The sequence below is a fragment of the Bombus pyrosoma genome, linkage group LG7 (assembly GCF_014825855.1).
Source record: "Bombus pyrosoma isolate SC7728 linkage group LG7, ASM1482585v1, whole genome shotgun sequence".
Lineage (NCBI taxonomy): Eukaryota > Metazoa > Arthropoda > Insecta > Hymenoptera > Apidae > Bombus > Bombus pyrosoma.
The window spans coordinates 17,803,691-17,828,174 of record NC_057776.1 but is presented as its reverse complement, the minus strand read 5'-3'; the positions used below and the strand labels follow the sequence as shown (position 1 = coordinate 17,828,174).

Below are 24,484 nucleotides of genomic sequence, written 5' to 3'. Positions count from 1 at the left end.
AAAGTGGCACGAGGGAATTCTTTTTGTGATAAATTAACAAATATACAAATATTCTATCAGACGTATATATTAATATTGTTGCTGGCGCTAAGCTACCGCAGCGGTCGAAATGGTTGGGTCTACAACTTTATAATCCTGTCAATCCTTGTTTAGGGATTATGGTTTCAGATGGGCTAATGATATCAGGAATGCACAAAGTAGCACGAGGGAATTCTTTTTGAGATAAATTAACAAATATACAAATATTCTATCAGACGTATATATTAATATTGTTGCTGGCGCTAAGCTACCGCAGCGGTCGAAATGGTTGGGTCTACAACTTTATAATCCTGTCAATCCTTGTTTAGGGATTATGGTTTCAGATGGGCTAATGATATCAGGAATGCACAAAGTAACACGAGGGAATTCTTTTTGAGATAAATTAACAAATATACAAATATTCTATTATGACCTATATTTTAAAGAGCAATCATTTTGTTCTAACTGTCGTTAGTTCTAGCGCTGATATTGCTAGTTCATACACGTTCGATATTTCGATTTACGTAGATTGACACTAACTTGAATTATAACGATTATGTATATAAATGTAGGGGTAGTTGTACGCGTAGCTAACACAGTTTAACTTAAGTTACGATTATATTATGATCGTTCGGGTATGTGTTCTTGTTTACGCGTAAGTTTCACGGTTACTGTTCTGTCTTATTTTGTGCGTGCACTGAAACTGAAAGCAAAGCTGGGAGGCAAATGGAAATAAAGAAACTTTTCATATAACGAACGTGTATCATGTATGTGCTTATGTTCTCTCCTGCGAAAAATAGTATGCAATGTGAAATACAAGTACAAATAGAAAAATAAGATATTCCTTCAAACGTAGCTCTAGCGGGTGTATCAAATTAATGGCATACGTATATAGCTTCAAAGAAACTTATTACGATTCGTCACGCGGTTGTGAAGAAAAATTGATTTATTGCATCATATACCACTTTTATGCTACTGCTTCTTCCGCGTGTACATACTATTGAAATACTACGTACATACTATTCAAAATATCAATGTTACTGTATAATTCCTACTGCCATATATCCTTAAACGCACACACGAATCAATAAAAAGTACAATTTCCCTGCTCCAATGTCCGTAAAGAGCGCTAAATACACATTTCCGAAACGTTCTTGTTGAACCAAAAAAGAAAAAGAAAGACGCAATTTTACCACGCAATTTAAAATGCTCAATAGAAAGAACGCATATATTAGGTATATTACCTTACCTGCGCAACAAATCCAAACAAATACAGAAATCGAAAACCTTAATCCTCTTACATTTCCCATCGCCCTTATCGGATTAAAAGAACAAGGACACCTCCGAGGATCTCTCGCGCGAAGAAGGAAAGTCTCCTGTATGTTTTCGCGGGTCAGCCGATAATTACGAGTTCGAGACGTGGAATTTTATCTCTGTAGGCGGCAGCCAGCGCTAATTTCTCCACGGTGCCGTACAATGACTCGTTATGCACGGTCACGTCCTCGCGAACGATCGTAATATCGTGTGCCGCACCGCAGTCGATACACCCGATGCTCTTCCACACGGTTCTTTGAACTTACGACCTGATAACTTGCTGCTCCTGCCGCCAATGCCTTTGCCTCGACGTCGTCCTCGTGCCACCGGGTATTCCGCATACGACAAACGGAAGCACGAGAACTTTCCCCTATGGACGTTCTGCGGAGATCAAAGCGAAACTCTCGTCGTGATATCGACCGTCTCTAAAGCGATGCTTCGCTTCCTTTTTTTCTCTCTTCTTCTTGCTCCTTCTTTTTTCTTTTTTTTTTTCCTTTCTCGTAACGCACTTTGACGGTGGAAATAATTATTAAGGCTGTTTATTCGTGCTTGAATCTCGTTTCCTGGGGAAGGGGGGAAGGATAGGTATAATTAATCTGGAAGGTGAACGAACGTATAGTGTACGTTCGATGAGATGTACTTCGTTCGAGATAAATGGCACGTATAATAGTTGTTTGGGATGCTTCTAATTCAATGAATTTTTATGAGTTGACGACGTTTGCGCAGTTTATCGAGAAGAATCGAGAAGAAGATCGAGATTTGTGAAAAATTTGAATAGATAGAAATGTACGTGGTGTACATAACAGGTGAAAATGTATATAATATATATGTAATAAAACATAAGATATATGCTTCGTGCATTTGTGGGAAATTTAAATGGACAGAAAGAATAAGGAAAAATGCGTAAACTAAACTACTCGCTGTAATATTTCGCGAGTGAAACAAATTTCCATGTACAGCCATCTCTATGTACTCTTTTTTAGTTTTCATAAAAATGGGTAGATTCGTATAAACATGCGCGCGCGGTCTATCGATGAGATTGTTGAAAATATAAATTTTGTCGAAATATTTGCTTCTACGAAACGCGTAATCGACGAAGAAATTAAACGAATGTAAATGTATGAAGATATTCGTGAACCATGAACGTTGTAGATGGATGATTCTATCTGCACAACTCCGTGAACTTTCTTCGTCCTTCGAAGTTTAAAGCAAATTAGAAATTTAAAGAGTTTATTAAGGAGCGAATGCCTTCTGGAAATTAGAAAATTAATTGGCTTGTTAATGAGAACGTTGAAAATAGTTAAGAACGTGTTGCCTGAATGTTGCTTCTGGGAAAACTACAAAATTAAATCGTAAATTACAAAAATGTTCAACGAACTACAAACATCGAAGGTAGACAATTTTATCTGAATAATTTCTTTATAATTCTGCGAATTTTTCTCGTTTTCTCCGGTAAATCATCGTACGAAAGATTAGATGAAAGTACGTTCGCAAGATCAAAGTATCGGTAAATGGTCTGCCGTGTTATTGACTGCTCTTTATAGCAACAGCAAAGCATTTTTTTTTTTAATCATCGTCGACGATGAAAATAGTCGTCGCGGCTATTTATTTTTTATCGGACGTCGCTTCCGGGAAAAGTGTAAGTAAGAACACGAGGGTTGACGAACGTTTATTATAAAACTTACGTTACCTAACAAGTTCTTGAAAATCTCGATGCAAGTTAATTTTACGTCGTTTGAAGAATTAGCGTCTGGAAAGAAACAGCAAATTATGGAATATTCACGTTACGATCGACGTAATACAATTTTCGAATTTTTCCTCGACGAAAATAACGATGACGTTAGCTATTATAACTTTCTAAATTATATAAAGTCTATTAATTTAACATAATTTTTATTGTACGAATTTCTTCCTTTCTTCCTTTCTCAACTAGACGAGAGAATCGAATCGAAGGTGATCGAGGGTGATCTACGTCGCGCTCTTGTAACATAACTAAACGTTAATTTATGACGACTGCGTACGCAAGAATATTTTACAAAAAAAACAACTACAATTTCACAGATAATAACACAACGTCGAATATAATGCCATTTACGAATTTGACAGTTGCTTGGTTTGAGCAACATGTAACTGAAAAGCAAGATGTAGATATACTTCCATCAGAGTCCCAAGAGGACGTAGTGATAACTCAAGAAAATGTAGTTGAACCATCTTCAAATGGTTGTTCTGAGACACACGAGATAGAAGTACGTAATTTGAACACGATCTAACATTCTATATAATAACAAGTACGAGCTATCCTGTTCTTTCACAGCCAAACTTGCTCATTATATTACAACGTTACGATCAAGCGGAAAATTTCACATAAACAAAGATCGTTTAACGTTTTATTAAAAAGTTATATACAGGATGGTTTGTACAAGCGGAAAGGGGGTGATTCTACGCGAAAAAAGAAGTCGAAAATATAGAATAAAAATTTTCCGTTTGAGGCTTTGTTTTCGAGAAAATCGACTTTGAATTTTCGCTCGGTACGGATGAAAGAAAAGATTATTGTAGCCTTTCATACTTTAAAACAATCGAATACGTTAGAAAGTGTTCATAGAAATTTAATTAGAAGAGCAGAACTATGTGTTCGGCAGAATGGGCAACGTTTTCAGCAATTTTTGTAATAATAAACTTTATGATTACTTCATATTATTTCATTATGTATTCCTAATCTTCCGTTACGGCAAAAACAAACAAACTGCGATAATATCCATCGAGACATGATAAAGTGCACGCGTACCGAGCGAAAATTCAAAGTCGATTTTCTCGAAAACAAAGCCTCGAACGAAAAATTTTTATTCTATATTTTCGACTTCTTTTTTCGCGTAGAATCACCCCCTATCCGCTTGTACCACCAGTTACCAACCACCCTGTATAATAGGAATACGAAATATCGCCTCCAATTTCAAGCCAATTTATATATGAACCGTCTAAAAAAAGTGAGATATACGTCGAATCGATACGAAAAGTTGGTCAGTCCAGAAAACAAGATCGAAACGGGCTTCATGGCATGATAAATCCAATCTTTCACTGTCAGAAGAAAATGTCGAAATGGAATAATTAACCACTTCGCACTTCTTCGTTTCCTATCCTACTTCGCATTTTTATCGCAACTGTTTCATAAATCTTCCAATGACTTTTTGTTGGTTGTTAAACCCACGGATACTCTGTACTATACAACTATACGATTAAAGAAATATAAAAAGAGGTGGATATCCTCTGGAAAAAAAAAACTTTGATTTCTCCATATGGGTCGGACGATGTGGAACGTGTTAATAAGATGTTGTATCATATGTGCAAATTTTGCCAACGGCGATGCGTTAATAGAACTAATTTGCAAGGTATCTAGTTACAAGAGAAATTTTCGTGTTTCATTCGAATCGTGTTACATTAATACCAACGAGTAGTAGCAACTCTACCAACTGGGATGATGCAAAAGTAATTAACGTGCGCGCAGTTCGTTCACCGGCGATGTCTCTTTCACATCGTTAAAATCTGCTGTGCATCGCACGAAGCAGAAAAGCGTTTGAGTTCATTAACGATTCCGCAGAGTTTTATTTCGAAATTGGACGTGTTTTCTAAACGTGTTTCCTTGGTTTAGCCGTTCGTTAAGAAGCCTCGTTCACCGAATGATTTTCAAGATCCGTATCTTTCCTAATGCATCTGACATAGTAACTTAAAAACGGAAATTACTCAGACGTTTCTTTTCCGGATACACCGAATCATTAAGATACAAGTCCGTGTTAGAACTCGGTTTGTATTTCGTAAAAGGATTCTACACGCATCTCCGTTAGAATTAACGCGAGCATCTGGTCATTTTCAAGTTACATAATAATTTCGTTAGAATTTTAGATTCAGGATTATCAGTCACGATCAGATTATCAATTAATCAAGAATCATTTTCGTAAGGAAATAGACCGTAACAATTTATTTAAGACACTCGTTTCTACAGCCAATTCGTATAGTAATTTCATTCGAATTGTAAGTTGAGAATTATTAGTTGCATGTACGTTTCATGAAATTCATGGTAAAATATCAATTATAACTAGCCAAGAATGTTTTTCATTCAAAAATAGACAAGAACAAAGAAAGAATTTATCGAAGATATTTCACTCTACAGACGAATCTGATATTCTGTTAACTTTATACGAAAATTATGGAAAATGTACATGCAGTGTTATCATAGAAAATTGTTCACCTCGTCGCTCTAATGTGACACTATTATCGCGTTTATATTGCTACTTGAGACCAATTCGAAAACGTATGTATATAGAAGTTAGAACACATTTACTGTAAACACATATTTAATAAAAAATTAGTATACAGCATGAGTAACCTAAAATCTTAAGCATACGACTTATGGCCCCATTGGGCCATTCGAGGTTCATGAAAATAATGAATAATTGACTGTTCAAATATTTTGGTATAATTTTTGCCAAATGTATGTTTGTAGCTTCTGTACGCACGTGTACACATTTTCGGATTGCTAAAATTTTACTAACACGATATAACGATATTCATATTCGTTGAAACGTTAATGGAATTTCCAAATTTATTTTACACGATATAATATATAGAAATATATGACGTGTTCGTAAAAAGTTTCTGCAACTGTACAGCGAGCGAGCGAGAGATTAACGCCGAGGCTATTGGTGGTTAATGCGAAGAAAACGGATATAACGTGATAATCAGCAACTTTGATGATCGAACACACGGTACAAATTGAGATATACGCGGTTTCACGCCGGCAGAGGAGGAATCGTTTCTCGTAGTGAGCACACGATCAGCTGTTCCGGTCATTATCACAAATTGTCCGGGCAAACGAGCGTCATCCGACGTCCACATTATACCTACGCTCTCATACTTTTCGCTTCTTCCACCTTTGTTCTCTCGAGAGGTTCTCGTTGTTTCGAGAAACAACGAAACTCCAGCCTCTGGCCGAATTTTTAACCATTTCGTTGCAATTGTTCCGAGATAGAAACTTTCCAATCCACGCGAATTATATCATATACAGAAAATCGAAATCATTTTCTCTGTTCGATTAAATCTGTGAGCTGATCGTAGACGAAAGAATGTATTGAGCTGGCAACTAAGCGATTGCGGATTTTGTCATTAGGTGGTATCGACAAGATCCGCAATCACTTAGTTGCCAATCCAATAGTAGAAAGAAAGATAACGAGAGTTTGAAGAAACGAAACTGTAAATGATTCGAATCTGAGAGACAAAGGATACAAAATTATCAAGTAGAAGAACGTATAAAATCGAAGAGATTCAGAAATATTATAGTAATTACGTAATCGTGCAATGTATCGTATTATGATGATCGAGTGATGTAAAATACATTGGAATCTTTAAGCATTCAAGAGCATTTCACAGTGCTCGTGAAAGTAGAAATGTTATTTGTTCTAAACGCTATTAAAAAACAAAATGATGGGTAGAGCAAAGTTATCAGCGCAGCGGTATAAATTTAACGACGAGATGGTGGCTTGCTGTCCAATAAATTCGTTCCAAGGCAAATTGCGCAGATTCTGCCAGCGAGATACCTGCCGGTAACCACTTGCACTTTTTCAAAGATTTTATGGTTTCTATTAAAATAGTAACGTTAGATATTTTCCCTTTACACGTGCTGCTAGAAAGATGTATAATAATATCGACAGCTTACACTTAACTCGTTACAAATTGCAGAGAAACTGTTGAACCAAGCTTCTCAGTGAAACAAAAAGTACCTCAGAAATATCTCGTCACCGATCTTTATTTTAACCCACAGGGACACAACTATAACTATCCGCCAATGAAAATCATTACTACTCACTCAACCACGTAGATCCTCGAACCAACCTTCTCGATAAATTAACAGACATCTCAGAAGTATCGCGTCATCGATCTTTGTCTTAATCCGCATCAACGTATACATCGCATCTCTGCCAAATACAATTCATCGCTACTTACTTCTGACCGAATCGTACGGATTTCTAGATCCTCCAACCGATTCTTCTCGATAAATTACAAAATATCGAAGAAATATCGCGTCACCGATCCCTACCTTAACTTACGTCAACGTATACTTCGTCAACTATGTGTCAACGAAGTAGATTCGCGCGATTATCTCGGACACCCTGAAACGCACCTCTTCGCAATAAATTCGTACACCGACGACTGCCACCAAAGATTTATTTCCCATCGAAGGGAACGACTATCACGTGCATCGGTAACGGCCTATTGAAAACAGCGTACAGAAATTTACCGTAAGACTCGTACCACCTGCGACGCTTGATCGGGCAAGTGACCCGAATGTTAAACGTTGAACGCGGTTTAAAGAACGAGCGCAACCGGGCAAACGGTTCACTGGGTTATCTATTAGAAGTCTAGCAACACTATTGAGCAACGGACCACGGCTACAGTAGCAAAGTTTCGTCGTGCCGCGTTTTGGTAGAACTTGGAACCAAGCCATTATCATTCCCTTGGTTTCTTCTACGTGCAGAGATAGAGGCAGATTACTAAGAACAATCGAGCGCTCCAGATTTAAGAAACAGCGCGAACAATGCGTGGCTGGTTCACGCGGTTACAGGACGATGTAGATCTTTATCGTTACATCGCGAAACGCTTTGTATTCACAAGTCTTTAAGATCGTACGGTTAGAAGATGTTCCTTGAACGAATATAGCGTCTTTAATATGATTGACGGCCGAGTCGATTTCTGAATGACAATGGTACTAATGCCAATGTCGCATTATACGCTTTCATGCCACTTTGAGCGAGCTATATTTATGGGGAAAATTATAACGTTTAAACGTAATAATTTTATGGTTTATGAAAGTATACTTAATTGTGGGTCGTTTTGCGTTACATCGATTAGTCTCGAGCGTCTCGCTCTATAATTTAGTAACAATGATGCTAGCAAATTGACAAATTGTAAGTTGCACGTTGGGCATTTCTATCGTGCAGGTTTTACTGTTTCGTAATTTTCTTAAATAGGACGATGGTAATTTATAAAATTTACTTGCAATTACGTGCCTATGACAGAACTTTGCCACGTTTTAATGCCAAACTTATTAATACCTACTTGTAATTTATAATTCCGCGATTCGTCAGATTCCATTAGTAAAATTAATTCAATCGCACAAGAATCTTACCACATTTTGAAAATAATTTCCGACAACGATCGATAACACGCTGGCGAATGAACGAAACTTTAAAGGGCAAGAGAAGCGAAAGACACCATAATCCCGCAAAATGGAGTTATAATTGACGAGATGAGCGAACAGTTACGACGTATACCCTAAAATAGATGACTTATCAAGACGGTAAAAAGGTCCACTACAAAAGATACCAATACTCGTACACACAGACGCAAGTGCCAATTCTAAACTCTTTTGTACCGTAACGAATTTCGAGCAAACAGTATACACAACTTGATTCGTCTCTGCAATCAATCAAGATAATACGTTCCATTCGTACAACCGAATCAATTTATCAAAATTTCGCGCCGATCGGAATAAGAGTCGGCATACTCTACGAGTATAATAAAAGGTAAAGGTGAAAAGAGAGAAACGAGAAGAATAGAACGAAAAAAAAAAAAGAGGAGGTGGCCGGTGAAAGAAACGTTCGGTAGCCAGATTCGTATGGATCTTATCCATCCGCGTTTATCTTTGGGTATCTCACGCGCAAGAAAAAGGAGCGGCGTATCATTGGCAGAATACCTGTTCCCTGTGGAACAGAGTAACGGCGGCCTTTATACATAAATGATCAGAAGCAAGGAGGACAAGCAGTCTATAAATACAACGAATGAGACGGTTTCAGCTTCGTGCTTCGGTAAAAAAAAGTCTGTCTGGCGAAATGGGACGACATATTTCCGCGGAAGAATTTCAACCAGCCACACTCTCGCCGTTTAAAACGTAACCAGTCCGATTTCATGCTACTTTTTGCTGGACAAATTTTTCGCGACTCGAGCAAAGTCTAAAAAATCCATCGAACACCCAGTTCGCTGTTTGCGAATTGTTTTATATTCGTTCGACCTTCTTCTAGAAAATCGTTCCTCTTCGCCTCGCCCTGTGTAAGTTCGGAATGTTAATCATAGTACGTGACATAGTACTATGTTATCTTATATATGAATTATTTACGATTCATCAGTTTCTCTTTTGTACGCGTTTTTACTACGCGCCAAATATACTTGTAAATTATTACAGTTGAAAATTATTTGCAAGATTTTGGGTATCTGTGTGGACGAAGAGGAACCTAATTCTTAAATCGTGTTCGAGTATGTTAAAATTAATTACGCCAACGTATTCGGGCATTTAACAGAGAGAAGTTTGACGCGTGTATTGTTGCGCATTTTGAAACTTTATCAGCACCGTAACGAGATTTAACGACACGAGTGTCGCGATTATGTTGGTAAAATTCGAAAACAATCTGCATATGTATATAGAAATTACACTGTATCGTGATTATGAAAATTAGAATATGGAAGATATTCATCGGAAATGTATATTTAGTAAAAAAAAATTAGTATACAGCCATAGTATTAGCCATCTTAAGCGTAGCATCGAAGTTTATCAACATTTTGACTGCCACGGTGGTCATTGGCGACCGGAGCGCTTGAACTTTTTACAATTTTCAAAATTGCACGAAAATTGACAGTTAGGGCATTTTGAATATAACCGACAAATAGAAGATACTTTGAAATAAAAAGTGCCCCGTTGAACGATTAAACATTTTTATTAGAATATCGATAAAAAAAATGAGAACAAATCTTGCATCTAACGGTGCACTGTGTTTGTGTCCATATCTTTGAGGGGTAATCCACGAATATTATTATAAACACAGCTTAGAAAATAATCGTAAATGCTGCTTTGTAATCATATAATTGAAGTTAGAAGTGTGAACATATCTTATCATTATATATACAACGAGCAAATACCGTTTACTAGTATCTTCTACACGTTTCAATGATATATTCTGCACGTTTTGCTTGCGACGAAACAACGAATGCGAGTGGTTTGTTGAAATAAACGAAGCCTTGTTATAATACGTCGCTATCAACCGTTACCAAATCGCCACGGTGGTCACCCGTGACCACCAACAAGATAAACGGTCCGTCGGGGAAGAACGTTGTCTTACATCGTCGATTTATTATTATTTTGCCATTATATGCTTCGAATAATAAAAATACTGCCGTGGCGTGCTCAGCGAAACGTGCGATTTCGGCGAGGCAGTCAAAGTGTTAATATCGTTTGTTCGAATGGTCGTGTGATCTGTGCGACGTCTGTACTTGTATCAAGTATCCTGTAATTTCTATGTACATTTTCGCATTTGTTTCAACTTTTGCCAATGTATCCATGACAGTGAAGCCTCGTGTTAATGCCAATGAAATGTCTAAATGTTTCCTATAACACGCATCGTACGTTCGTAAAAGCGTTGCAGCATCATAGAGTCTACGTGTATGCTCGCTTGAATGTTATTAATCTAGCGTTTCATCGAAGATAATTGCCATTTTCATACGTCTATGTGTAATATGAGCGATTAATGAATTTCTTTTCCCAGACAACCAGATCGATCGGGAATTGTGAATAGGCTTCAAGTGGTTGGGTGGAAGGAGCGAGGATGAAAGAAAGCAGTTGGAACGTCTGGGAGTGTCATGGTTGGAAAGGAGGTCTGAATGAAATTCAGCGTAATCCGTGACCAGTAAACGTGACAAGAAGCTCTCGTGCTCGTCGAATTCCGTTCAATGAAGCTACACTTGCGGCTGCTAAAAGTAAAAGTTTCGTGTCAAATATACGGAGGACCCGCCTAAAAATCAATAACCATTTTCAGCCAGCGCACTCACTCTTCTCTCCTCCCTCTGTTCACGCTTACACGGTTTTTCTTTGACCCAGAATCCTTTGCGCGTTACACCTCTAAATACATATATGTGGAACGATGGAAAAAGTGGGTGTAGAAACGACGATAGACGCCAGAGTCTCGTGTATTGGTCGCTTTGCGGGGAAAATTGTAAAATCTAGGCGAGAGCATATTTTGGAAGATGATTTCGATCTAATTAATGGCGCTATTTTTTAATTACTTTGATCGGTCGACGCAGAAATAACGATAAACGTAAGGGTTCTTCTCTCTTTCTTTTTTTTGCGTGAATAATAATTTGAATTTAATTGTTGGCATTGCTCGATCAGCGCAGAAATTATGACAAATGTAAATTCTAAATTCTCGACGATGCAGAAAAATGGAAATATTTTGTACGATAATGCGATTTTCATTGGGCGATATTATTACTTGACTGTTATCGTTCCATTTAGAAAATGTTGGTCATATTATTTCTAGGTGGTTTTATTGTTAATGGGATTGGAGAAGTTGAAACGAACATAGTTATCGTTGTAATAAATGAATAGAAAGAAGGAGATTAATTATCATCTTTCGACTGGCTACTTGGGTAGAATTGAAACGAATCAGCGACGTAAGGAATATTTAAGGAACGTTTTCTATCATTATCAACGTTGAGCGTGGAAAATATTTAGAGTGAATTAAGTATACAGTGCAATTAAAAGAGACACGGCCGAATAACTCTGCAAATTTCGTTCAAAAGAGAAACCAGCCTTAATCCTCCTTTAGTACGTTTCGTTGCACAGAGAAAAATAAATCTTTTTGACAAAAGCATTCGGCTCGTGTAACAAAAATTTACACGTAAGAATTTTTAATTAGAGAAAACTAAGCAAAGTATTTGAAGACGATAACATTTCGGGTGTAAAAATACGATAAGATAAGTCATATTTGGGGATGCAATTTTAAAATACATTATCTTGCCGAAAATTTTACCACAACTGTCTTTTTATTTTTGGTTGTACAGTTCTGTGTGTACAATTCTCTTAAAAAAAAAAAAAAAAAAATAGATTTAAAAGATTTAGATTAATTATTATAATTTGAGTATTAGGTATGTCCTTAATATTTTTCCACAAATTCTTCATCGATCTGTTATCTATCGTTAAAAGGCTTGTATCTTTGAATCAAACAGACTGCTCCTCTTTCTAATTATATCAAAGTATACGTAATACCGAATAACATAAAAATTAGAAAATCAGCAAAAATTATGCTTATCATTTCGCTCTGATATCTTTATCAATGTGCAAGTAAGGAATATCTCTGTCTAACCAAAATTCTTTAATCATCGATAATTGCGTTAATCCAATCTCAAGCTTACGATTATAAAAGTACGCCTTTCTAATCACTAAATAGTATCACAACATCAGAATATCGACAGCATTGTATCGTATTATTCGTAATCTTGCTCCATACGAGGCAAAGACTATCTCTGTCTAATCAATATCTTGCTTTAAACGAGCATCGTAAATTACCGATGGTTTCATGAGCATCATGATGAGTCCAGAATTTTCCTGATAATCGACACCATCGTATCGAACGATACACGGTAAAAATTCTAAAAACGCGTGGGAAGTTGTAGAAAACGAGGAAACTGGTTAATTCGGTTTCGATAAACGGATTGCAGCACCCTTCTACGCCTTGACAAGTACCAATTATTTCGACTGGTATCGGTACAAGTAGCCAGCACACAAAATTATTTTGATTTTCAATAAATACAAGAAATAAAATTCATTACATCGTTCCTTTAGCCGTCGCTGCAAAAGTCGTTGCACCATTGCAGAAAGATATGCAACAGGAAGTAGGAATTTTAAAATAAAATCGTAAAACCAATAATTTTGACTGCTGTGCTGGCTCTAGCGTTAATCAAACCTTAAGCTTAGGCGACCCAATCGCCTAATGGCCAATTATCACAGACAAGTTCGAGCAGCTATCGGACAATCGTCTTTCAGGACGCTGGAACATCGTGGTTGGATTATGTTCTCGTTGGGAAATAACAAACGAGTGAAACAACACGTGCAGTCAGCAAGAGAAGAGAAGGTGAGTGTGTCTCTATAAATACGATGGCCGAGGTGGGCGAACGAGAGATGCAATCCTGCGGAACTAGAGCGTCCAAGCTAGCCAATTTTACAGCGATCGTGGGCGTCGATGAAGAAGCTACCGATGACACTGCACGCGTGTGCACAAGTGTCACTGTGTTACGACGACCGACAGACCAAACGAACAGATTGAATTTTCGTTCGTTCTGTGTCCTATTGCGGGCAATTTTATTGCCGCAGGGAATGCAGCAGATTGAGGGGATGATGCAGGTCGGATGTGATCAGATACGATACGTCGAGAAGATCGCTATCGATCGATAATAATTACTCTTCGATATTTGGCCAGGATTTAATACTACATTCTACGTGAAATAGATGGAAAATATTTAAACTAGAGCGACAGATGTGCAAATGATAGGTGGATCGTGGATATCTGTGAAAATTTGTAACTCGATATTTTTACGAGCGCAGCTGAAAGACGGAGACTTTATTAACTGCATTTCCTGAACATTAACTGTTTTATTTTAAAATTTTTAACGCAAAAGCGTAAACTAAAATGCGTGTAACAGCAAAGTTATACAGAATATCTAAAGTAAAGTATTTGCTGTAATAATTGATAGCTGAGACAAGTCGCTACTTTGATTCCAATTTTTTAATTACTATAACAACCATACGAATTCGCGTAACTATCCGTAGTCTAATTACAGAGAATGCTATACCTTCGATATTTCGTATAATTTTCTATGCTTGGCGAATTTTCTGCACGTTTGCGCCTTTTAATTTCTCACAAACGCACCAATATTAGCGGTCTAACAACGAGTACTTACAGGGTGTGGATAATTGTAGATGTCGATGGAGCAGATATTTCTGAATAATTACACACTAATTACACGTAACACTCGCGATAAAAAAATCTTGCACTGCCGAATAAATGTACGATCTACTTATTAAAAGACACAATTCTAAGAGTAGAGCGTTGAACACGTTTGAACAGTCCGGTGGTTTTACGAAAACTGATTTGAAACTATTTATTTCCTTATATACCTTCGAAGCCTACGATTTTAATAAAGATATCACAAATTGTTGACTAATGGAGAAAGATAACAAAGGAAGATTGTGACTCAAAGGGTCTTACGGTTAGATTTGGCCACCTATTGTGGTCAGCCTTCCAGACTTTTATCTTTAATTGGCCGTATCGTTTTTAGGATTTACAATATTGTAACAACGTTACAAAATATGAAGCTGTAGTTCGGGAAGAATAAATAACTAGAATTAGAATTAGCCAGATAATTAGCGAAGGGTCAAACAAGACTTAATGAGATTTAAATTTAAGAAACTTTGAATTTTCGCTCGGTACGGATGAAAGAAAAGATTATTGTAGCTTTCCATACTTTAAAACAATAGAATGCGTTAGAAAGTGTTCACAGAAATTTAATTAGAAGAGCAGAACTATGTGTTCGGCAGAATGGGCAACATTTTCAGTAATTTTTAGGATAATAAACTTTATGATTATTTCATATTATTTCATTATGTATTCCTAATCTTCCGTTACGGCAAAAACAAACTTAAACTGCGATAATATTCATCGAGACAACGATCTACAGTGAGATCCGTTATAACGAGACGTGATAAAGTGCGCGCGTACCGAGCGAAAATTCAAAGTCGATTTTCTCGAAAACAAAGCCTCAAACGGAAAATATTTATTCTACATTTTCGACTTCTTTTTTCGCGTAGAATCACCTCCTTTCCGCTTGTACCATCAGTTACCAACCACCCTGTATATCTACTCTACCCCCTCTTATCTACTCTATTGTATTGCGATCCCTTAGCTTATTCTTATCTCTCACAGATAAAACTAATGACTAAATACTATTGAAATTCATTTCTGCTTGTAAAACTCCGTTTCTTAACTTTCGTCCGTGAAAATACGAATTTCCATCCTCGTTCTAGTTATTATCGTTTTATCGGAGGCTTATCGAATCGAAAACTCGTAATTGAATATTCCGACGACATAAAATAGACTTTTCTGGGTGTTTCGTTTTACATATCGGGAAACTGATCGATGGTAATCGACAATTTCCGCCCGACCGAGGAATCAATTCTCCGAAATCTTATTGGTTTGCAATTGGGTTTGAACGTGAAGACCTGAGCAGGGTAGAAAATTATAATCAACGAACGTCGTAGCCAGTTTATGACCCCCATAAACAAGAATTTTCCTTCCTACGATGTGACCTCGTGGTAGGAGAATAAAAATGAAGACTTTCTCGATTCATGTAGATAGAAAGCGAGTAGTAAGATCTTAAGAGAATTTGTTATTTAAATCTTGCACTCGGTCGTCCTTCTTTGTACATTCTATACGCATCCTCTGGCATTGAGAATTCTTATAGGAAAAGGTGCACGAGTAAGCATTCAAATGTACACTCGATTTGATTGCAAGACTTAGTGTTGAGGAAGTGGAGAAAAAATCCATTAGAGAAGATTAGAAGAAAGGGACAGACAATGGACACGTTATATGGTGCAATGATTTTCCAAACTAATCTCTACAACTTGTCTCACATAGGTAAATTGATAGTTGTTTAAATACATCAAATATATTAAAGCAGATATATTAGAAACAGATTGTTCTAGATACAGATACAGTCAATATGTATAACAATGTTAAAATCATTTATAAAGATGATTAGAAGTAAAGGAAAACCGCGATGAGTTCTCGGGAAACATTCTGCGATTCCTTTGACGTCACAGCTCAGAAGACAACAATCCCGAAAGAGAAAAGGAAATCCGTGCGCAATATGCAATTGAATCGCTACAAAACGAAGGAAGACCATCAACGAGCAAAAGCGACATCGTATCAGGCGTCGTGCAATGCGCTACTTTTTTTTACTATCCTTCATTCGAATATCAGAATGCAAGAAATACATAAAAAAGTATGAAAGCATTGAAGACGAGAAGCGATTAGTTTGAAAGACATTTTATCCAAAAGTCAAAGAACAGTGCGTTACATTCTTAGAATATTGACCACCCTGTATAATACGATAACAGCCGGAAGCAACATCTTGTATAGTATTGTCAAAGATTCTTTAAAAATGTGAATGTAAAGTGAAAAATTCATACTAATTCGGAACAGGTAGGTGCACAAGGATCATCGAGAGGTTCAAATATAAAATTTCTGTCGCCGCAAACTCTTCAAGGCTTTGAACAAACAATTTCCCGCAACTTTGACAAACGTTTTCAAAATATAAAACGCAGCGAGCAGAACAGCTAGGCAAATGTTACTCGGAGATTCAGGTATATGATATTTTTTTCTTCTTAAAGTCTTCGTTTTCGAACGAATAAATTTCCCTTAACCCTGATAAACGTTTTTAAAACGTGAAATCAAAAATCTATTTTGATCCAGCGGCCAGAACACAGGTACACGATAGCGTTAGAGCGTGGACGTGCGACGATGCATAAACGAGGTCTCTGTATTCGTCTTTGATCTTCACCGACTCGATAATAGAAACGTACCCTTTGACATCGTTCTATCTCCTTTCTTATTCTTCTTGTGTTGCAAGGGTCGTAAATTTATAGCAATTAACGCGTATCGGCGTCGCTAGACGACCACCAGACGAGTCTCTCGCAGGTTGTGGACCTCGTGCTATTAGCAGTCGTGCAACGATATTACGAGCCACTCCGCCATGTACAGAATAATATGCACGTCGTTGTTAAAACACGTGGGCGCATCTTCTCTCTTTTTCTGCCTTTCGGTCAATCACGGACAGACACGTACTGGTCTCGTCTCATCGATTTTATTGGTCAAACGTGTGTTCCACGCACATGTCGATATCATTGCACCGGCGGTCGTTCGTCCGTTGTTATATCGCGCCGGTGTCTCAAGAGCCTTCATTCGATTAATAAAGGTAGAAACAAAAACGGCGGAAGTAATTGTGCAGATGGAAGTTGAATTGTTTATCGAGTTTATTTTTAGTTATCGGAGTGCGTTGGATCGATGGTACGACGCGTGGTTGGTTGGCTGGTCGATGAGCGTCGTTCACCGTGAAAGAGAAAATTTCGAGCAGCAGCAAAAGATGGTGAAACTGCGATGAATTTCGTACGCTCGTGCGCCTTCTCATTATTACGTTACGTTGTTATTAATCGTTTTATCTATCGTAAGGGTTATTAACCCTTTTTGCGCTCCTATGTCGAGTTTTTATCTCGGGAGCTCCTTTGTCGAGTCTCGACATTCCACTTTCATGTCCACCTTTTTTCTGAAACCGTATCCTGAATATTGTTTCAAGATATATCATACGCTAAAAAATTACAAAATACAACAATAGTTTGATTAAAACATTTAAGTGAATTTCTTTCTTCCTTTATTTATTTAAATTGTCTTATTTTTTGGTTAAAGTAAATTCCAAATAAAACGCTTAAAAGCGTTGGCAGCTGCTGCTAACGAAACTGAAATAAAATTCCCAGTACAAAGGGTTAAAATTATATACAGATATTGTTCGTTCCAAGTCGAAGAAATTAGGAGGAAATAAATCTTGCGTCCGAATCTTCCAGCGATCGATACTGTTCCCTTAAAAATCTGCATAAAAGCTTGGTATACGTACCAGCGACAATTGTTTCTCCAGATCGTGGTGGATTTATGTGTATTAGTAAAATATAACTTCGATGGAATGAAATTAAAATTAAGGGGTTTCCATGTGGAATATTTGAAAGGTAACCATCAGAAGACAAACACGCTATTCCGCGAAAGTACATCTCGTCTCGTAGATCTCGTCGAGATATTGCAAAAGTATTCACGATCTATTCATCCGTCACAATAAGCGCGATCACGACTCGCATTCTTAAGTACATAAATGAAACGTCGTGGCTGAAATATCCACTTGCCACTTATCCGCAAATACACCGAGCTATATTATCTTAATTTTTAAGAAACTTCCGTGCCATCAATCTTCTGAATTCTAAACATCGTAGGCGTGAAAACCGTTAAAGCGAATCATCTGAAACATTCCTAAACGCCCAAACAAATAAGAATACGTGTCTTTATTTCTGTTTCGAGAACTATATCGTCGAGTGTGTGCAACTCGCGAATTTAAGAATTGCTGCAAGCAGAGCATCGACGCTACGTAGAAAGTGAACGCGAAAAAATTCGTCGGCGTCGTAATTAGCGAGGCTCCTTTAATTCTCTGGACAATTAGCGAGTTCGTCAACGACGCCAGACAACCCTCAGACGAAATAAACGCAGAGTGCTGTTCCGAGTTTATCAACTCGTGCCTCAGCCACTTGGTCGACATGTCGAAACCGCTCGAAAATACATAGACACTTTTTTTTTTTTTTTTTTTTGAAAGAATATAAGTTGGTTACAAGATTCAGAGTGGTTCTAGCCTTCCTTAGACCTGTTGTAAGATATTATGCAGCGATAAAATTTATTTTTGAAGCTTAACACGCAATAAAAAGATATGATTTCTATAAGAGTCGAGCCTTGTTCTTCAAACGTCGAACGTATTTTGTTATCCTCGTTTCGTTGACGACCTATAAATCGGATAACGAAGGTACTCTCAAATTGATAGAGCACAGATTCGCAAGGTATGGGACGCGTAAAATATTCCAATATCAGAGTGATTTACGCGTTCGTGATCGAGTAAAAGTTTGAGAAGTCCCGTAACAGAGGGACTACGGCGATTAATTTTAGTAAGAAAACCAGTTAACACTCGGCTAAATTGAAATTGTATATGCAATTTTAACGTTACTATCGACAAGGTTTTAAATAAATGATTCAGGTTTCATCTATTCTCATCGTTCGATCGATATTCGTGACTTTGATCGATGAGATTTCACGAATTAAAACTCGCCGTCGATTCGTATATTTCAGTAACGTTAAATTATTAATACAATTTGCGTATTCCGAATACAAATCAACTGTGCCCATACACGTACGAACGACGATGTATATGATCGTATGTGTGCAATTGTGCACACAAAGGCAAGTTACACGCATTCACGGACAGAAGAAAGTACACACATGGACGCGCTGTACTTTTGTGGAACAGCTCTCCGTTAGAAAATTTTTGTTGCATTATTTATCGTATCCCGCTTTTGTTGCGTTAATTACTGTACAATTACCAGCTACGTTATATTTATATTAACCGCGATGATTCATTTGCCGCAAATACGCGCTTCGTTAAAAGATTTCGATTAATATTTTGCTTGAATTAGAAAGGTAGACCTAACAAGGATACGAGTTTGAAAAAGACAGATCGCTAGGACAGCGTGGATACCGCTAATTGGTTTACAAGCAGAGCGAGATAACATCGAAAACTTTGGTTTTTGATATTCTTCTTAGCAAAGTAGATTCTCTGTGCAGATTCATTGTATACAGAACTTTTAATTGAACTAATTAAATTATTATTATTTTATCTTATATTATTATGAAATCTCTATTATCTAAAATATTTATGTTGTCTGATCTTAAGAGTACGGTGAAATATCTACCATAAAAAGAATTATTCAACCGTAAAGTGAGAATAATACGATCGACGGGTATTCCTTCTTTGCCGAAGACGCGTCTGGCACGTTATTGTTCATCTTGGCATAGAAAACGTACGATGCACGAAACGACGTTCGATGCCAACCGGCTAAGTACGAAAAATGATATTCCTGACAGTTGTAAAATTTCCTCTTAACAAAAGACGCATATCGTCGATTAAAATGTGCTGGATATCTTCGAAGACGAGGAAGATCTATCAATCTCAATGTGTTCTATGTAAGAACATTTATATTTTACATGGTAGAAATAAACGAATCATTCTATGTATTTATTCATTCTTACCTTATTAATTCACGCAGGAAAATACGTGGGTGGAAAAAGTGGAATAATACCACGATACTATTCGGACGAATTATTTCTTGAGAAGGAAAAGCAAACTTATCAATGGCAACTATCTCGTTCGGAAAGATATCTATGATAAAAGGCAAATCGCTATTTCTAGACGAGCAAAATATTAATAGCCAAACTATTCGACTATTTCGCTAAATTCATACAGAAAGCGATAGAATGACAACGCGTAGTACGAGACTGAGAATAAACGAATACTATCGATCAATACGGAATAGCGACAAAGAGCTAAATAATAAAACGGAATGATATAATTCGAACGAGACTATCCGAAAGTTCGACAAACTACCGGATAGTTGCTACTATTTTGCCACTTCATTCAGCAGATCACGCACACAATGAGGATTCGGATGAATTACTATTTTTAGAGAACGATAAAATGCAAATAGCAACTACTAGCGACTTGTCGCTATTTCACTAACGAGACAGCTACGAGAATGTGATTCCGAATTTTACAACCGAGCGACGTATATTTGCGTGAACGCGATTTCCTGGCCAGACACTCTGACAATGCAAAGGCATCGGCGACGATCTATTTGCCTGCGTGGAATCCTCGAGCGAATTCGAAGATCGTTGGCGTTGCACAACGTGAAAAGACGCGTTACACTCGCGCACAGGTCACTGGTTACGCGTTAAAAAAAGAAACTGAATAAAGTCTTTGGATAAATCGACGACGAACTAGGGCAAACGTGGCAGCCGGGGTCTGACCTCGTGCCATCTCCCAGGCTCGTTCAATACCGAAAGCACGAGGAGAACAGGCGTCGATGACGTTGTAAGGACGTTGTCGAAATTCTGAGGGCCATTGTAAATGCAAATGCAAATTCGTTCTAACAATACCCTCGCTATGTTTCCGATACTGCGATAACTGTTCATATCAGAGTACCAACACGAGATACTTCTTCACTGACATACGATACTTTACGAGATATTTATTTATTTATATTATATAGTAATTTCTCACTAAATATTTCTTGAAATTACGTACATCGTGCAATGTTAAACAAAGTTTGAAAGTCGTAACTGTGTTTCATATTTGGCTAGCAGGATTATGTCAAATGGAAATTCGTTCTAGCGATAATATGTACGCTGACTACGTTCGGCGAAGTTGGTATAATAATAGCAAAGATTCATTCAGAAATGATATTTTGTCGAATACTCTACGCTATGCTTATTTATATTGTGTTATATCATATTCGTCTTATGAGAGAAATTATTGCCAAGTGCAGTTTATATTTGAATTAAATCATATGGAATGTTAAACAGAATTTGAAGAATTCTGTTTAAACTTATCGTAATAATATGCCGACTATGTTGTTTAAATTGCTAAATAACGCGACCAATTTCATTGACACGTGATATTTTATCATCCTTTTTATATCCATTCATATGTACAATTGATATGTAGAACAAGAAATTTTCCAATATCGCGGCAGCAGACTGTGAAGATCGTAAGTTTGTTTTATATCTAACATTTCTATTTATATTTAATAGTTACATTAATACGGAAACATTCATAAACATGTCGTTGAAAGACATTGATATAATTATTGAGTAGCCTCTAATCTGGCATTTATCTTGCCAGCAAATGACGAATTACGTTAGAAGAACATCGGAGAAAGTTCGATCCTTTCGGTTACCTGTTCCAACATATTATTATCATTTTTCCTAAGACGTAGAAAACGAGCAGAGTGTCAGAGTTGGAATTATTACCGTAAATCGAAATCGTCAACCGCGATGATATAATAAGCGATCGGACGAGAATAAAACGTTCCTTCGATGGCGTCGCGGCTGCCAAGAAACGAAAATAGGGTTAAAACTCAATTCGAGGGGAGAAATTCGATACGATGGATAATGTTCTTCGCGGCGGAAGAATTAATCTTCCGACGATTAACGCCGATCCTCCGCGTTCACCCATCTCGGCTGAGTTCACGTTTATTTTTAACAGGGCGCTATATTTTAAAACATCCTGGCAAATCTATGAACCTCTCAACGTTCACTGATACAATAAAATATGACACGAAAGAGCGCATCTACCTACCTACGTACTTTGTTTTAACTTGAATTACTTGTATTCGTTGAAAATATTGGATTCTTCGAACATCGGATATCGAAAAAAACGTAGTTCTCTCAACAACTTGCTATCTCTTGTCTTCTCAGCTCTTACGAACTTTGAGCTTTGAAAAATATTCGCCGTTGAGAAAGTTTCCTAAAAATTGCAGCAGACCAAGTTAGACAGTCTCTTGCGGATATTTCATTTGAATTTATAGCTCGAGGGAAGTTCATGACAAATAGTTGTCTTCCAATTTGCCTCAACTCACGGCAGAATCTGATATCGACTATTAGAAGAGTTTAGAGCGCAAGAGTTTATCAAACAAGCCGATACGGAAATGTGTTTTATGTGTATTTTAGTTTTATCTTGCAACCGTCTCTTGTTTTAAGGCAAAAAATACGCTTACCATTATCTGCTGACATATTTATTTTAACGTTTGCAAGCTTTGAAAATATACAGCGACGAAGTAGAAAGTTTCCTGCACCCTTGATATTCTTCTAAAAATAATCAACAAACTAGAAAGTACTTGACTGTTTCTCTGAGTCATTGGCAAAGTCTATTGGAAAGATCAACATCGTTTCGCTTATCGGGAATAAGCAGCTGGTGAAAATAAAGATCGAATAGGACGCTGATAAACAGACACGTGAAAATTGCAGTGAGATAATTGAACTTAGGTCGAACGTGAATTACGATATCTCTGGTATTTTCCATTAACGAGATTGTTGTTGGCTTGGCAACTAAGTGATTGCAGATTTTGTTATTCGATGACAATGATGATTATTAGTTGTCAACCCAATAGAACGAAGGAACACGTTCTGGCTATGACCATCTCGGTGTTAATCGTCGCACGAAAGAGGGAAATTTTCACGTCCAAGAAAGTTCCACGAATCGAGCTACGTCGATTAACAGGAGAAAGAGAAAAATGACGTTGACGTAGGTGACGAGGGTCGGTTAGAATGCAACTTTTGTCGTAATTAATCGTTTGCGATCTGTACGAAATTGTTGATTATCAACGTTGTTTTCTCACGAGTTTTATTTCCTACTAAAACAGAAGGATATAAGAAAGGCGAAACCGAATGGGAAACGAGGATAAAACAGATATGAAGAAATCGACGGAGGAAAAGAATTCACAAACTTTCGTGTGAACAGAAAGTTTCTATACGACGAGTGTTGCAATATCGCGATTATTTCATGTACCTGGCATGTAAATCACGATTCAATCCAGTTGTTAGATTCAGTAAGTGGTACAGAACAAAACTAGCTATGATTTGTACGTCCTCTGAATGGGAACAAATTCTCAGAAATTATTCCACTCGTTTCTATGTGCCTTCTTATTCAAAGATGCGAATGTTGCCCAGTTAACGCAACAAGATAACTGGAATATTGTCAATCTTTGGGCTAATTAGCCTATCGTTGCTATTTGACAACGCGACGATGATTCGTCCCCACTCGTCGCAATCCTCAAATAATTTTCTGCCGATGGTATATTTTTAATTTTCTATTTACTCTTAAAATAATATCGTCATGATTTATTAAAAATTTGACGACTTCGCCTGCAACGAGCTACCTACTTTTCGTTGGTAAAGTGAGTCACAAAGTTTCAACGAACTCGTTTCAAATTCACCGACTACTGCCTTCTTTCGGCACGAAAACACGAGATAGAAGGAAGGAAACGAGTTATCGTGGTATAAATGCAAATCAGACGAACGAGGGGCCAGAGTTTTGATCGATCGAACTGCTCGATCATCGAATCACCCGATCACGCGAACCTACCCTTAATTTATGCAACCGACCAACCACCGATGGATTAGAAATAGAAATACCAGTTCTACGTTTGTAGGATCGAACTTTGATTTAATTCTATGCAATTAGCGCTTAAGTATCAAGACATTTGGTACGATTCGATGGAGAGATTGATATTTTCGTGTTGTAATTTCCACGTTATGATGGAGGAACGTATCTTTGTCTTTTGCTGTGAGTCGAATGATCAAACGTTTTGTTAAAATTCGTACCAAAACGAAAATTGCATATTTTCATAAAATTTCGTGAAATCTACAGCGGTGGAGAAAAGAATGTTTATGAAATAAGAGATAGGAGAAGACACGAAAATTTGACAAAATGGACTTAACGCTTGATAGCAGCAACGAGCAATTATAATATATAACAGAGAGCAGATGATCGTTAGAGATTTTTAACATAAAAATTACTAAAATTCATGGTATATCGATCGTGAACTTTTCTTCAACCGCCACTGTGTATAAACTTTTAAAACGCG

The 24,484-nt window shown here is 37.3% G+C and overlaps 1 protein-coding gene across 8 annotated transcripts in view; it reads right to left on the bottom strand.

Moving 5' to 3' along the window:
- LOC122569298 (F-actin-monooxygenase Mical) overlaps positions 1–24,484 on the bottom strand; it is a 100,877-nt gene that overhangs the window by 26,482 nt on the left and 49,911 nt on the right. The window contains exon 1 of one of the 8 annotated variants that reach the window (XM_043730133.1): positions 1,599–1,861. The exons of the other annotated variants lie outside the window; for them this stretch is intronic. Within the exon in view, the coding sequence (XP_043586068.1) occupies positions 1,599–1,673 (75 nt within the window). The 5' untranslated portion in view covers positions 1,674–1,861. Of the gene's footprint in view, positions 1–1,598; positions 1,862–24,484 lie in introns of those variants that run through there. 8 annotated transcript variants of the gene reach the window in all.